Raw genomic sequence first — 17,653 nt, forward strand, 5'->3', positions numbered from 1 at the left:
AAGGTAAGTTAATGTGAAAATAAATTTTTTCCTTCATAAAATTAATTTAAAATATTTTATCACTCAATTTATTAAATAAAATAAAATTCATTGCACTCACTACAACATAAAAAGAATTGACATCTTGTTAAAACTGTAGATGATATTTTAAGTACATATATTTAAGAAACACCAAACATCAAGAGATCTCACTCATGTCTTATAATTTTAAATACATATATTTAAGAAACACCAAACATCAAGAGATCTCACTCATGTCTTATAATTTTAAATAGACACATTTACAATATCTACACTAATTTTTCCAAAAGGTTGTTTAATTTAATTGAACCCAATTGAAAACGGTGATGATATGTTTCTTAATTAGACTTAAATTCTTGAAAGTGCAATAAATAAAAATAATTGAATAATTCAAACACCTAATATTAACTAATCATTAGAACAACATAAAATTATTATAAAACTATATTTTATAAAAAATAATATACATTTCAAATACAGTTTTATACAATAATAACAAATAAAATACAGAACAGATAAAGTTTTAGTCTGTCACCCAGCAGATAAAATACATAATAGCAGGTGCATAATTAAGAAAGAAGAGCTGTAAAAAGCTTTGAGCATATTGAATTTCTTTTGTGAGTGAGCCATTGATCCAGTCAGTAACACAAAGAGTTTCTTGATAATGGCGTTTTAACGACCAGGGTTGACGTGGAAATCCGTACAGTGTTTTTCATTTCCTCAGCGATAAATTCGCCGATAGGTAGTAAATTCTTGGAGCTTGAGCAAATCGCCGTCATCCACCTCAGACATCTGAATTAAATATTTCTAACTTCTCACAGAAAACTGTGGAATTCGGAAATAAATTCCGCAACGATCAGAACCGCTAGGCGACGAAGATTATAAAGTCAAAACATTAAAAATGATGCAGCCTGAATTCTCTTTCCTACGTGGCCTCTGGAAAAAGCTCAGCTTTAGCGGTGAGGGAGGGAAAAGCACGAAGAGGATTTTTTTCTCAAGACATGGAGGCGTAGCCGCCACGTCGCACGTAAGTACAAAGAGTAATCAAGATATTATAAATCTACTATTGGCTCTTGAAACTTGATTCACGACATTTCCTTGCCTTGAATGTTGAGACAGATGTCTGTCACACAAATCTGCTCTTCTGTTTACGGAGAGCCTATTATGTAGAGTTATTTAATGCCTGACACACAATCGCGCTTTGGCTTTTACGGAGCGCCTGTTATTTAGTATTATTTTATTTATCCGGACTTACACAGCCAATTTCACAGGAGCTTCTGTAATCTTTAGCTTTAATGGAAGCTTGCTCTTCTCATGCATGTCGCGGGTTCAATTCCTTGTATCAGAGTTGACGAGGTACACATATATACACAGCTTCCTTGTGAAATGTATAGATACTTTGAGATGTAATGTGAATGAATCTTGTTATTGTGAGGGTTTGAGGTTGGCTTTTCTTGATTGAGGGACATTGTGGAAATGGAATGCTTTTTCTGAATCCTGGCGTTGGAAATGAGATTGTCAAGTCTGAAGATAAGGCTGGGAAAATTAGAGAGCTCATCATCAAGATTTTAAATAATCTCTCTGTATATCTGGAAGTTTGAAAGACAGAGTCCGATAAATAATTTTTGAGCTTGTAGACATTGAAATTCTTCTATTCTATTATTTCGTTATAGAGGTCAGTTGTACTGATTTCAGTCCAGATTTTGTGCCTGACTTCCTTTTATTGTACGCTGTTTCATTATTTGATTGTAAGTTCCCTGTTCCATAATGAAATGCTTATCTGTTTAGACTTCTTCGTTTCTGTATAGAAAATGCTCTTATCCGCTCCTGGGATGCATAGAATATTCATATCCTCTCTTATTATAGCAAAGGTGAAGGTCGTTAAGCTAACGGACCGTTCATGCGTTGAGACCCTCTCTTAGTAGAAGAGCTTTTTTGAACTCGTTAATCTGTTGTTATAATTCCTCTTTGACGCTGCCCATATACTTTTCTCACATCTAAGTTTCTGTATATTTTACTTCCCTCTGTTTTCTGTCCACGTGCCGTAAGTGGGCTTGAATTCGGTAAAATAGAAGTGCCATTTCTTTTCTACATGATTTCGCCATTGTATTCTAAATTTGTTATTCAATATTTATTTTGATATCTTGCTTAGTGTTTGGGCATTTGTTCCAGCTATTCGTCCATCTGCTATTGTTTTGTTTCGTCCACGTGCCTTTTCTCTCCGTTGTTATATTTCATCCAATTGCCTTTTCTCCTGTGTAATTATTCTTCAAAAATGAATGGGCGGAGGGCAGACAATTGGGATGGAAATTTAGATACAAATTGTGTCAGGGTTCTGAAACATCAAAATATCCAGAAAAGGTGGAGCACCAACCTGAAATTTAATTGTGTCCTTTCATAACTGGCCAAATGGATAAGGTTGAAGATGAAGAGATGCATTCCGAGCAGGCAAAGGTATGTGAATTTTACGGCCTCGAGAGCCCAGGCGATCCTGATGGTGCTGGGCAAATTTATCCCTTACAGAGCCCTCCTGAGCCACACAGCAGTGCAAGAAACTTATCTTCAATTAAGCCGGACGAAAACCAGTTTGGTTTTATCGAGCGTGGCTCGAACCTAGGTCTCAAAGAAGACGAAACAGAGTCGGGTGGTGTGACTCTGAGACAATGGCTGACAAGGCCACATAGGATTGTGAATAGATTTCAATGCCTGCTCATATTTGCGCAGGTGGTAGAGGTCATAAATGCTGCACATTCTCGAGGACTGGTCCTGGAAAACTTACGACCCTCATGCTTACGGATATCTTCTTTCAGTCGAGTTTCCATAACTGAATTTGTAAAGAGTTCAGAAAACATTGTTTACAATGGAAGGGTTCAAGGGCATGCACAACCAGATCGAAGCAGGGCAGTGCAAAAGTCTAGCCGTGATTTTGGACAATACCGAAGAGGACACCAAACATTAAACCTGAATGCTTATTATGATGGGAATCATGATAAGAATGCTACTTCAGTTGCAATGGCATCTTCTTCCCGTGCAATGCTTATGAAAAAAAGTCCAGAAGCAAGGGACATGGAGGTTGAACATGATGAAGAAAGCAATCCAGAGAAATATGGCTCCTTTCAACCAAATCAAATTTCGCATATGGAGCTTACTTGGTATACCATTCCAGAGGAACAAATGGGGGTACCCCGCTCATTTTCTTCAAATGTATACTCTCTGGGACTTCTCTTTTTTGAGGTACTTGACGTTGATTTACTTTGAATTGGTTTTTATTATTCTATGTGTACAATAAATGCCAGAACAAGCAACAAAAGTTTCCATTTGTAAACATTGCAAATTATATAGCCATGGGTTTGGTTGTCAAAAAATTCTGCTTCTAGAAAAGGGGGGAAAAACAAACCTTCTACATGTGGAATTTTAAAAAATGTAAGAATTGCATGGTTTCTTCAATCTGATTTTTTTTGTCGTTCCCAGCTATTCTGTACATTTAGCTCAGACGAGGAGCAATGGAGAATCATGTCAGATTTAAGGCATCGCATACCACCTCCTCACTTGCTTCGGAAGTGGCCTAAGGAGATTACATTTTGCTTATTGTTGCTTCACCCCGAACCAAACCAACGCCCAAAACTAAGGTTAGTAGTATTAACTAATGGTTCATATCTGTTGTTTTGTTATTGATTTGAAAACTCCAAGAATTGTGTAGTTTCTGTCTTGTCGATCTTCATGATGATTAATTGTGAGTGTTCTTGAGATTCTTGGGGTTCGGGTGCTATTTCCACAAGGAACTACTGTTTGGTGCTCATTGGGTTATTCTGTGGTGGATCAAATCGTTGTATAAGTTTGGGAACCGTCGGATCCATAATTATACTATCCCTACCTTGGTATTGGTGATACCCTCCCCAACCAGCCCTAAGGAGGTACACAACAACTAGAGTGTTTTCAAGTAGCATTGTGGGGTAGCTTTTCCATTGTGCAACAACCATTGGGGAGCTGCCAAGTTGAAAGAGACATGGTTTCCATTACCCTATTGGTAGCCGGGCTCTAACACTTCAAATTTTTTATTTAGCTGCAATAACATACTTTTGGTAAAGTCTATTCCTTCCCATCCTCACCCTTTCATTTTGTTAACTAATAATAATTGTTTGAGAGTTCCTGCCTTTTGTAAGAGCTAGTATATTAGTCCTCAAGTGTGTAAGAGTGTAACAAGGTGTCTAATTGAGGTTATTCTTCTGTCAACTTACTTTGGTTGCATGTCTCGCATTGAGATGCCTAATTTCCGTAAACTCAGTTGATCCGAGACAAAATTTCGTGTGCACTGTGATTAGCTATCAGTTTTCAGATTTAAATGCATTTGAATAGCTTGTTTTTCTTTTTGGATATAACATTTATCAGCTTGATTTATGATGACAAGTTGGTCAGATCTCTAACTTTAGGGTTTAGAAGATCAGCATGAAGGCAACATGGACTCCAAAAGAGGTAACCGTTATTATGAAAGAACTAGTGGCTGTAGATCATTCGAGACAAGAAAATTTACTTTTGATGAGAAAAGTAAGAGGCCTGTTCCGTATTTATGCCGAATTGAGAAAACCAAATGAGGAATCAATTGATTTAGTGCTTGTATTGATTTGGAATGTTGGATTTTGCAAATTGTGCATTCTTTAGAGGTAGTTGAAGGAATTAGGACGAGTATTTGGATGGGGATTTTGTTGTTTAGATTTTGTTTACTCATCATGTCTCATGTTATGTGGAATTTGATTTGAAGGCTATAAATTCATATATTATTTTTAACTTTTTGGTTCAAGAGGAAGAATAATTGCTTAGCCTTGGAGGTTTAACAAAAGAGGAAATATGCTTTCATGTCAAATTGAGGTGATATTAAGGGTATGAAATGAGAGCTAACTAGTCTAACTAGTATAGCTATCTTGAATACATTTATCTATTTAATATGTTGAGAAGTATTAGCTTACAGCTGTTTTATTTACTTAAGAGTCATTTTGTTGTACTTAAGAACTATTTTATTTACTACATACATACATGGACACAAATTTTAATTTGTAGTTAAGAAATATTTTAATTTATCTATATTGTTTACTTTTGTATTTTATTTTTTAATTTTACTTATTCAATAACCACCATTCATTATTTGGGTAATTCTTTTGTTTTATTTTTATTTTGAAATCATTAGTGTGAGAACTCATTAACCTTGTTTGATCATATATATGGGCTTTCATATAGTCTCTTAAACATTTCTCAAATATTCTCGAGGCATGTTATGTTTAGATTTAAATGGTATAGATCAAAAGGATGATTCAATATAAACAAAAGTTTGCTCAATTTATACATAAGAAAAAGGATATCATACTTGTATTTCTTTACAATCTAAAATTTCTATCACAGGGGAAAAAATGGGCAGTAGTGGGTCTAGTCTTCACACTCAATTGTGACTCTCCACTTAGCCTAGAAGATTGTGCTTGTGGCTCCACCTTGTTGCTAGATGGAAATGACTCTTGTGCTACATCAGTTATATCCAATGATAATCCAACCATCCTTGCTTTTGCTTCACCTACATCATTCATAGACCGCCTCTTGAAATTAGCAATCTTATCCTCTATAAATAAGGAGGGCTCATCATCTTACAGGATCCAGTCACTACAAGGATCAATGTCATCCAAATTAATAGGTTGCCTTGATTTGTCCTCCGCATTTTTTGTACAAAGCCAAAGGTTGTAATGCACAAAAAATAGGTCATTGAGATGTTGATGGGTCAACTTATTATGTTTCTTTGTGTGAATGGCATTAAATAAACTCTAGTTGCACTTTATAGCTAGAAGCACTACAAAGCTGAGACAAATTGAGAGGGCAAGCTGTTGGAGTATTTCCACCCCAGTCTTCCCACTAAGAATCTACAAATAAGATATTCAAGAGTTTGTAAATAAATAATATTCTATTGATAATTGTTATTTGTAACTTGCAAGATATAAGACTTTACTTTTCTTTACCTTGTGTCTACGTGGATCTTCCTTGGATAGCTAATGGTGAAAAAAGAGCCTCTCCCTAGCTTGCTTATAATTGGCAACTTTGAAACGATGAGGTCCCTCATCTCAACTTCAAGTGCCATTCTCTTAATGCATGTGGAGAGGCCCTCCATAACCTCTCCATTGGAATTTGTGAATCTATTGAAGAAGAAAAACTTGAGGTTGAAGTAGTATTCCACTACATGAATGGGTTGGTGGTTGATTTTTCACCTCCAATCAATGTATCTCATATAGGGACAAATCTACTTGCATCTCCTCTATGGTAGTTTTGGATGGCCTCTTAAATGCATCTTGTCAGCTCCCCATCCACCAAGTGTAAAACCCTCATTTGTGGCTCTAATACTTACAAAGTACTAGCAAATTAAAGTTACGATTTACAATGAAAGTAATATTTCTTTTCTTGACAATCTCTAAAGCTCTCTTGGCAAGGACATCATCAAAAACTATTTTTGAGGTCCTCTCTCCATTAGACTTCTTTGAATATGTTGATTCTAGCCATGCATGATTTACAAACAGTTGTTTCAAGGGAAACAATAAACTAGAAATACTTTGCAATGCTAGAAAATTAGTTTCGAACCTTGTGAGACTTAATCACACAAGCTCTTTCCCTTTGGGTGATCTCTCATCAAGTTAAAAACCCATGGGCAAAATTCTAAACATATTTTGTTATATTCCTTGCATCTTCTACAATTGGTCTCACCTAATCAATTTTTCCAATGTCCTCCAAAAGACAGTCAAGGCAATGGGCTGCACAAGGAGCCCAAAAGAGTGCTGGATGCCTCTTATGAAATAATTGTTCAATCACATGTATGCTGTTGCACTGCTAGTAACAACTTACACAACATATTGTATGCCTACATCTTAAACAACCTCCTCCAATATCAACCTCAGTTTTTGAATTCTTTATTTTGTTGGAGGCATCAATTGACTTCAAATAATCAACTCACCATTTGAAGCCACTGAAAAATTGAATGTGCAGATCCTTCCATTTGTCCACCTACGGAAAGAATTGTGCATCCAAATTTTCGCCATTGCTTTTTTTAATCTTTCACAATTTCTTTTTATGTTTACAACATCTTTGAGCAACTCGCCACTTAATTCTCTTGGAGAGGGTGCCTTGTACCCCTTCATTGAAACTATCAATGCTATTGCCAGATACTCCTAATATGGACTCTTTGCCATGTTGAAGGGAAGGTTGTAATACCAAAAAAATTTGCGCATGCCTTATATTTCTTTGCGTACTTCCCTATTCTATCTTGTATCTTTTAATGAAGGTTGTGCTTCATGTACGTTTCTAGGCACAAATAATCCCTATGATTGAGCTCTACTTAGGCTAGATGAGGTGCATGTGCCATGTATAGATTGCGATTAGAGCCCACAGTGCCTATCACATCTACATTGGATTCTATTGGCAAATTAGGAGCAATGGCTGCTTCTATGGTTGCTTGGTTTTTGACCCTCTCCAATTTCTTTTCATTTATTGATGCAAGAAGTGACATCAATCTCTCGTTTCACATCATTTGGGGCCACTGCATGTGGCTTGGAATTGCGATTAGGAATGCTTGAAACATGGTATTTGAGGCAATTGAAGCCTTCACTAAGCTTCTTTGAGCACCAGGTACAAATCACACTCCCTACTGTAGGTGCCATTACGACATATTTTCAAGTGGGGCCACTACTTCCAGATCCCACATGCTAAGTCTAAACTTGATGCAAAGTTAGTTGCCATTGTATAGCAACTTTAAATATTGATAAGAACAAAAAAAGTCTTGTTTACAAAAAATATATCAATTTGAACATGGATTTTAACAAAACTCATGAAAAGTTTAAATGCTTTTGAAATAATTAAATGTAATATGGTAATATGGAATTTGAATTAATAAATTAGATAAAACATCTTTTAACCCTAAAAAGTAAATTCTATATTCCAAAAAAAAGTTATTTAAATTAAGTGTAAATCATTTAAATTTTAATAAATAAACAAATTTACATAAACTGAATCAATTCAATGCAATGAAATATGTAAATTTTACATTCGTAAAAAATTGGAAACCATATATGTAAATTTTAATGCTTGAAAACAAAGGAAAACAAATGAACTAACTTGATGCAAATAAGAAATTGTAAAAAATTGCTCTTCAAATCCCCCAATTTTTTTTTCCAATTTCCTCTAGAATGCTCTAATGCTATTGTGTGTGTTCAACATGGGAGAATGAGGGTTTTAAAGGAAAAAGAACATGTTTTTCCTAAGTCTACCACAATAATTTAACAAGTCAAATTTGTTGACAAACTTGGACAAGTTTTTTTTGTAAAACTTGGGGTTGAAATCTGGCAAGTTAACCTTGCGATTACTTGGCAATAGAAAAACTTAGAAGTCTGAGTTTCCAATCTATGGTTGTCACTATGGAAAATTCACGATTTAAGTCAGCAGTTTTAGTGTCTATTATAGATCACACTTTCTATTTTTATAAAAAGCTACTTTTTGCTTTTTGTTGAGTTTTGAATTGAGGAGAGAACTTAGAAGTGTTGGAATCAGGGATCACTGAGAGGGGGGGGGGGGGGTGAATTAGTGATCTACTGTTTAGCAGATTTTCAAACTTAACTTTCAACCATCGGAAAGCAATACTTGAAACTAAAATGCAGAAACATAAAACAAACAACCACAAGATCATAACACCGGTATTTTTACGTGGAAACCCAAATGGGAAAAACCGCAGTGGGATTTGAACCCACAATATTATTCCACTATGCCCAGTAGCAAAATAATATTACAAAATGGGAATGCACAGGCATTCAGGCACACTGCCTAGAGCTCACTGCTCAATTACAATAACCTGGAAGGCTACAACCCTTAGGGAAGTCTCTTTGACTTACAAAGTTGATACAATAATGAATTACAATAATTGAACTCTGAAATAGCATCTGCAATGCTTGGATGAGTTCCGATTAAGTGCTGAATATACTGACTGGAGCACCTTCATTGTTCTACTCTGTTCTGCCCTGTTCTTTGTCTCAGTCAGCTATCGGATCAAGAATGTGCACGTGAAGCTGCGCCAAAACGGAATCTCGACCACCTCTCGCTCGCATACAATCGCACCATATATCAAAAAGATCACCCACTCCAAACTTATATAGCGGCAACCACAAAATAGATCATTTACCATGTCGGCCTGAAGATGTAACGCGTAGTCACATGTCGACTAGATCCGATCCAAAAAGATAAGTGCGGATCACCAAAACAATAACAAAATGATGTGTCTATGTCAGCCCAATCATCCCAAACACGCTTCAATGCACCGCAGTCATCGGAAAGCTTCCGAGCCCAAAAATGCTCTATTCTTCCTGAAATACTGGTTAATTAGCTACCGGTTTACACCTGCTTCCGGATAAGAAGAATTACGACCACTGGATCAAATCTCTATGAAGAGTTGCCATCAATGATAACCCTAAACCAATAATCAGCCACCGGAAACCACTAGAGACCACCGAATGAGTGTCAATTGCCAACAAGAAGCCCAATAATCTAACTTTCTATTTTTTCTACCTTTTTAGAGAATGGTAGGGGATGCTAGGAATTAAAGTTTGAGAAAGTATGTTGAAGCTTCATCACTTGAAAGTGAAATTCAAAAGGAAGAAACCTAATGGGAAAAGGAAATTTCATTAAAGTTAGTTGACAAAGTGTTAAAAAATTTAAAATGGAAGAAAGTAAAACAAAGTTTAAGGTTTTGAAGTTAATTTTCTTCAAATTGGCAAAAAGTAGAGATTTCTTCACAACAAGCCAAGCTGTGTAGTTTTCCTCATGATTTTCCATGCTCAAAACTTCCACTTCTTGGCAAGATTAGTTTAAAAGTTACACTTCTTGGCTACAATCAGGAAAACCTCCACTTGGCATTGAGTTTCAAAGGTTCAACTTGGCATTAAGTGATCGAAACCACCACTTGGTGTCAAGTGGAGAATTTTTCACTTGGCATCAACATTAAGGATCTCCACAACTTGATGCCTATGTCAAAAATTTCCACTTGGCACCTATCAATTGAAAGTTATAGTAATGAAGAGAAGCTTAACTTCTTGGCAGGATGTACCAAAAAATCTTGTTCTTAGCATTAATTTCCAAAAGGTCTATTGGTGATATGAGTTGTAGTCCCCCAAATGCCTAAGGTTTGATAATCTCTCAAGCACCAAGGGTGTCAAATTTGGGAAGATCACAAACTTGAATTCAGGTTGGGCAGAATAGGGGTCAAACTGAACTCCGAAGCCTCCAACCTTTTGTCTAGTCAAATTTTAGGTTGAATCACTTGGACTTCGGCGCTAGGCACTAGTGTCTTGCCTTTTTCTGTTGAATTTTGTTTCACTAGGCTTGTCTTTGTTTGCATTGTGCTTCTATGTACTTTGTTTGAACTTGAAACCTGTTTCCAAGCTTGTATTTGCACAAAAGAGGAGAAAATGGTGTTTGGGCTATATAGGGGCTTGTCTTAGTCAAACCATGGGTTGGAATTAACCCTACAACAATGATGATAAAGAAATAGAAGTCTTAAATGAAATGCTTGAATGGAAATGCTTATTTGAAATTATTATATTTTCAATTGATGATGTAATGCTCTTAGGATAAGTCCTCCATGTGTTGATGCAATAACATGATAAACATCTTAAAATCCATCATAAATTCATCATGAAAACATTATTGAAGATGCCTTGTTGTAGCTTGCCGCTCCTTGAGCTCAGATCTGCTCTTGAAGAATAATAATTTCTCTTGAGTTGGAATGATAGCATAATGATGAGATATGAAGAAATGAGTTAGGAATGACATCTTATATAGGGATCTCAAGGTAAAATCACCTTTTGGCCAACTTAGAATAATCATTTTTTTGCATTGAATATAGATGTGGAAATGGAAAGGCAGACATATTATCCTCTCGAAATTTTGGCCAAAAAGCATTGGACATTGTGAGGTGATTGCCATTGTCTCGACAAAAGAGGCCCAAACTTTTAGGGTTGGGAGATAATAGGGCCTTGATACTAGAACTGTAATTTATATGAAAAATGACAATATTTAAGTGGGGGAAAAAGTGCAATGAACTTTAAAATGGCATAGGACCCATATAAGCTTAAAATGAAATAAGATAGAGGGCACACTTAAAATAAGGGCCCAAATAATAAAGTGTTGATGTATTAAAGTGAAATAGGACTCATAATATTGAATCAAATATTAATTTAATACAATAAAAGGTCCTATAATTAAAGGAGTACAATTTACGACACTATTGGTTACAAATGTTATTAAAAACTTAGGATAAACCATATCGTTACAACATCAAAATATCTTTACCTAGAACTAGAATTGTGAACTCTCTAGTTCCGTTGTGCGCTTGTTGTTGCTATATCCTCCTCAATCCAATTTGTTATCCCCCCTCGAAAATGAAAACTTGTTTTGCCTATATCCCATAGTAGGTCGCATTCAAGGGGAGACATGCACTTTGATTTGCCATCATAAAAGAAACCTGCAATTGTTGCTATTGTATTCTAATGCCCATGCCTTCCTGTCAAAGTTCATAGTCATTTCTACCTCTGAGAAAATGCCCCATCATGTCCTCGTTATACCTGTGGATTATAGGAGCCTAAACCCACCTATATAAGTTGTGCTTGGTCTTTATGGCACTCAAAGGAGGGATGGGTTGGTGGATGAACAGCAATGGGTAGGCAGGCGAGTTACACTGCATTTTGTCCTCAATCTATTCAAAATGCTCTTGAAATCATATTGACATTCTGTAATGTCCCCATTTTTAGCAATATTAATTTGTGAACTTTTGTCTAGTTTTCAAGTTCACCCTTAAGAAGCTTGGTGTGTGGTGGGGAGGACTCCAAACTTCTTGGAGTGTTTTGGGTTGGTAAATAGTGAGCTTGGTTCTTAGAAATGAGCTCAGTTAGCAATATGGATCCTCACGTCATTTTCAAAAGTGATTTCCAACATTTCATGTGCTCTCCAAACTTCTTGGAGGAGCAGTCTATTTTTAGTAAGTCACTTGGTTTGCTCCAATCATTATCCTACATCTTCAGTTTCATCTCGACGTGATCATAGTTTGATTCAAATGCAGTTTTATTCTTTCAACAACTTGGGTAAGCTATTGAGTTATTATTTAGTAAATTCATTTAAGTTGTTTAATGTTGTGAAAGATTATCATTAAAAGGACAATTTAGGTGCAATAGATCGTTGGAAAGTGTTAAGTTGTATTTTAAGATGGATGCCTAGCCTTGGGGGTCCTTTGTCATGAAAAATAATACTATTTTTCCTAAAGGGTCTTTGTGAGGGAAAATGAGAAATAAATTGAATATTTCCTTCAAAAAAAGCTATATAAGGAGGTGTTGGTGCTCATTTTGAGGGAAACTTGTGAATGATATAGTTATGTTGTTTGAATGGTCTTGAGTTCTTTCAAAGTTTATTGAGGACAAAAACACTCTTGAGGCTGCTGGTTTTGGGGATGAAAACCCTTTTAGCTGATTTGAGTTGTTTCATATAGGAATCACCATTGAGATGCAAAGGGAAGTTTCAGATTTGGTTGCATTCATGGAATATTTAGATATGTTTTGAATCTTTAGTGTTTTTTATGTTGTTTGTGAGAGATTTGCTGAAGCTTTGATGGGCGATTTGGAGATGTTTTATTGTTGTGGGGCCATACCATTTTGAGGGCGTAATAATCACTCTTAATTATTTTTTTGAATTTTTTACCAGATTAACAACAACATGCACTTGCAAATTAAAGGTTAACTGCTGTTACAAGGTCTGTTATAACAAATTCAACATTCTTTTAGTTTCTGGTATAAGAATCATGTTGGATAAGCATTCATAAGATGCAATTACATATAACAGAGGTACACATGGCACTCCACATGAGAAGTACCTTGGATATGATGATAAAGTCACATGCTGCAGGTCTGAAATTGAATGTAGAATACTGTAGCAGAGATATAGCTTGCTTCTCACAGGTCTAGTTAGCCCAAATCCATCAAATCCGACTTCCAAACAAGTGAAACACTCACCCAAATGACTTAAATCAGCAAGACAATGATCCAACAAGTCCTTAAAAAGTCTTTCATTGTCAAGGTATCGAAAGGGACATGGCTGTCAATGATTTTCAGTCATACATGGGACCGATTTGGCATCTTTTCTGGACATTAAACCTATCAAATACAACATCAAACTGTCATCAAGGTTACCCTACACTGTCACAATGCCCTACAAACACACCAAACAGTGTTTCAGAGGCTACCAAACACGAAGAAACTGGTCTGATATATAAATCTAAGCGTTATCAGGTCTGATAATGGAATGTTACAGTCCCAAACAGCAATGGTAACCTCTGATAACCACCTTCAAACATGCATAAAACACCTCCAAATGGTCACCACTCACCAAATATAAACCCAACTTGTAGTGGGTATTGTAGTTGCAGTGTAGAGAGCACTGTAGCAAGTACTGTAGCTACACTATAGCTTGCAACTTTTGTGCCTTTTTTCTCCAAATACCCTCTATAATTTGCTAAACCAATATTACCAAAAAAATCTTCAATTTGGAAACAGAATGCAAACTTGGAAATATCATTTAAACACAAACCTCCATGAACAGCATAAGACACAAATATTCTAAATCGAATATTCAACTCCAATGTGAATCTTGTATGGATCTGCCATAAACCAGCCAGGGAGGATTATTCGCCACCGAAACTAGCAAACTCAATAGGGTTTTGTCCTCAGGTGTTTGAGAAGAACACAAGTTCTCTCCATATTGTAGAAGCAAAATCATATTCATCCACAACAAATAATGAGTTCTCAACATCCTTTTATAACTTCTTGAAGAAATAAACTATTACTTTTTCCTTAATTGCTCCAAACCTCCTTTTATAAAATGAATAAATTAATTTAAGGAGCCCTTTTCACCTTTTTGAGGAATAATAATGTTTTCTCATGAATAAAGTCCCTTTTCCAAGGTGTCCATTAGAAATAACTTTTTAACACCTTTAAAATGCTTGCAAGGAAGTAGTGTGGATGAAGAAGTTTAGTGATACTATTGGTTTTGAGTGTCATGCAGTGGTGTGTGATGTCCTCATCAGTGACTTAGAACAGAAACACATAATGTATAGTTGTGTGATCAAGGGTGGCAGTCTTGATCAATCAAAGTAGTCAAAAGTAGAAATAATAAAAGCACATAGTAGGAATAATAGGTTATTTAGTTGTATAGTTCATAAAATGATAAAAATAAACAGGGATTAAATGCTTAATCAGCAAGTCATAAAGACTTGCAAACATCCACGGCATACATAGCTGATCTTTCATCAAAGACGCTTCCAAGAATATGCAATAATAAGATCCAAGTCTGATGATCATAAGGTGATTCAAAGTCATCACCAAGACCACAAGAAGAAGATAACAATTACCATCGATCTGATTACTCAGTAATATTCATATGAAGAATGATAACATTTGATATCTTGAGATAAATTGGTCGTCATCAAGAGAGTAACAAACAGGATTATTGCTTTGAAGGAAGATTTGCTAATCATTAGTTACTCTTGACGATTAAGAGAAATACAGATCGATGATCAGTAAACAGGAATATCACTTAGATTATAAGCATCAAGATATCCATGACTAATCAATGATTAGTCTTGATAATCGATAAGCAAAGATTATCACCAAACAAATACTTATCAAGGAATTCAATCATCAACTAACCATTCCATTGGTTAGTTATTCAAATCATAATTAGGTTAATCAACTCTGATTGACAAATCCTCAAAAATGAACAAGATGAAATCATGAGGAAGGAAACCGATTTGTTAATAATGAAGGAGTACGATTAGTGGAGCAAATATAAGACATGGCTTTAACATCGTGCCTTCTCACGTCATAAGCAAAGTATAAAATCAAGTTCCAAACATTCTCAAGAACATAGATGTATTTTAATCTCTTTTGTATATATCCTATTGGATAGCTTGATTTGAGCATTTGACCCCGAGTCAAGAATCGGTTGCATAAGGAATACATTTAATATCAGAGAAGGCATCCCCGTTAATGCAAGCATATAAGACCAATCAGAAATATCTACATCTTCATTACCATTGTGAAGATAATAAGGCAAAAGGCCCAATATTGTAGCATGTAACAATCAGATCATTTATCAGACAAGGCTCATTTCATCACATGGTTAAACTGTCATACTCTGGAACAGTATTATTGTCATCATTGCATACTTAGAAAGTTGTATCAGACATAGCTTCAGTCCTTATTTCTACAAAGGATTAAGCAGTAATATTCATAGCATATTTAATTTAGTGTATATCAGACATTGCTACTCATTTAACATATATATATATATATATATATATATATATATATATATATATATATATATATATATATATATATATATATATATATATATATATATATATATATATATATATATATATATATCGGAACTGGCAATTGATATCTTGGGTAACATCTTTACTTGATTCTAATTGCAATTATTTGATATTGTAAGAAGTCAGAATTAGGTTAATTGCCCCGGCTTTCCGAGATAGCCAAAAAGGGGACATTACAAGTGGTATCAGAGTATTACATTTTGTGGTTATGTTGCATTGTTCCTAAAAAGGGACATTACATGGTGAAATATAATTCACATAGTGCAATTTGTTTGGCAAGAAATATTGTTTACCATTCTAGAACATAGCACATTGATGTTCATTACATTTTTTGAGGGAGATTGTTGAGAGCAGGAAAGTCTAGATGGAAAAAATTGACACACACATAAATATTGTTTATTCTTTGACAAAATATGTAAGTATTCTTAAGTTCATGTGTTGCAAAGATGAGATGGGATTGTCCCATTCCCGAGCATGAGGTTAACTTTTTGGATTGTATGACACAATCTCTCTTGCAATAATTATCAAAGGGGAGAATGTTGGGACTTGGGTGATATTCACCTATAGAGAGTTTTTGAAGGGAGAGTTTGTCTACACAATACAATGTGGTGAGTTTCAAATGTTATGATACAACATATGTATTGGCTTACATGTTATAGAAGATGACACAAGGTATCACAAATAGCCTAAAATGATGTTGTGTGTATGTGCTATTGCAAGCATGGAGTTGATAGTAGTAGCTATATAGGAAAATATGAACTCATGGACAATGTTAAGTAACTATTGATTCATAGCTTGCAACAATGGCTATACATGCAAGGTGATTATCCACATGGAGACATGTTTGTTCATATGTGCAGTATGTTGATGTCATAATATGGTCAGAATGTAGTTGAAGGACTTTTGGTGTACCATATGTTGGTTGGACAATTAGATGCTTGGGAGTCTCCTTTATAAGTTTATATGTATCATCTCATGGGAAGGCACCAATGTTGCACAGTTGTACAAACTAAAAGGGTGGCATTGGATTGAACATTGTTGGTGTAATAATATAGAGTGATTGCATAAGAATATATTGTTGATTGAGTTTTTGTAAAAGGAAAGGCCTTGTTGTATTGAATTCTTGATTTTGATTAATATAACTAAGAATGCCTTTTGAATTATAAACGACAGGCCAAAATTGGGGTAGAAAATAAGAAAGATTTAATATTAATAACTGCAGTGTCATAGATTGTAACGCTTTACAATTTCATGCTCCTTTTTGGGCCCTTACTTTAGTGTGCCCGTTTTCCTATATCATTTCAAGCGTCATAGATTGTAACGCTTTACAATTTCATGCTCCTTTTTGGGCCCTTACTTTAGTGTGCCCGTTTTCCTATATCATTTCAAGCTTATTTGGGGTTTTATCCTATTTTAAATTTCAAAGCACTTTATTGCCCACTAGAATGTCGCCAATCCTAATATAAATTCTAGATTTACTATTAGGGTCTTAATTTTCTTGCTTTGCTTAAAATTTGGGCATATTTTGTCAGGACTATGTGGCTAACTTTGTGGCTGAAATTTCGAGAGAGTAACATGTTTGCCTTAACATTACCGAATCTGGTCTTGAAATTGGGATATGACTGTTGTAAGTCGGCCTAAAATACAAATTAGCTTGAGAACCTTATATAAGGCATCATTCCTAATTCATTATATCATCTCATCTTTACAATTCAAAAGAAAATATTCTTCCTCAAGAGCAGATCTGAGTATAAGGAGCATGAAGCTACAACAAGGTTGTCTTCAATTATGTTTTGATGATGGATTTTGTTATGATTTATCCTGTTATTGCATCAACATTTGGAGTACTTATCCTAAAAGAATTGCATCATCAATCAAAGGTATAATCATTTCAATTCAGCATTTCCATTCAAGAATTTCATTTCAGATTTACTCTCTTCCCTACCAGGGGTAAGCTCTCTTTTTCACCATCATTGTTGTAGGGTTAATTCCAACTCAAGGTTTGACTTCCCAAGCTCACATACAACCCAACACCACCTTCTCCCCCTTTTGCAGTTTCAGAAACAAGTCTCAATTTAAGTTTGAAGATACAGAAGCACTCAGGTCTCAAAATCAAAACTTCTCAAACAATTTCATCAAAAAGGGCCTGAACAATGGCAACAAGCGCCCGTGTCCTTTGGA

At 35.3% G+C, this 17,653-nt stretch overlaps 1 protein-coding gene across 3 annotated transcripts in view; it reads left to right on the forward strand.

The window, feature by feature from the left end:
- Positions 1-1,097: 1,097 nt before the first annotated feature.
- LOC131048168 (protein SPA1-RELATED 4) overlaps positions 1,098-17,653 on the forward strand; it is a 75,577-nt gene continuing 59,021 nt past the window's right edge. For 2 of the 3 annotated variants that reach the window (XM_057982044.2, XM_057982046.2), the window contains exons 1-2: positions 1,098-3,255; positions 3,493-3,650. In XM_057982044.2, the coding sequence (XP_057838027.1) occupies positions 2,431-3,255; positions 3,493-3,650 (983 nt within the window). In that variant the 5' untranslated portion in view covers positions 1,098-2,430. The remainder of the gene's footprint in view (positions 3,256-3,492; positions 3,651-17,653) is intronic. The other variant, XM_057982045.2, reaches the window with a different exon arrangement.

This window comes from Cryptomeria japonica, chromosome 3 (assembly GCF_030272615.1).
Source record: "Cryptomeria japonica chromosome 3, Sugi_1.0, whole genome shotgun sequence".
In the NCBI taxonomy this organism is placed as follows: Eukaryota; Viridiplantae; Streptophyta; class Pinopsida; order Cupressales; family Cupressaceae; genus Cryptomeria; species Cryptomeria japonica.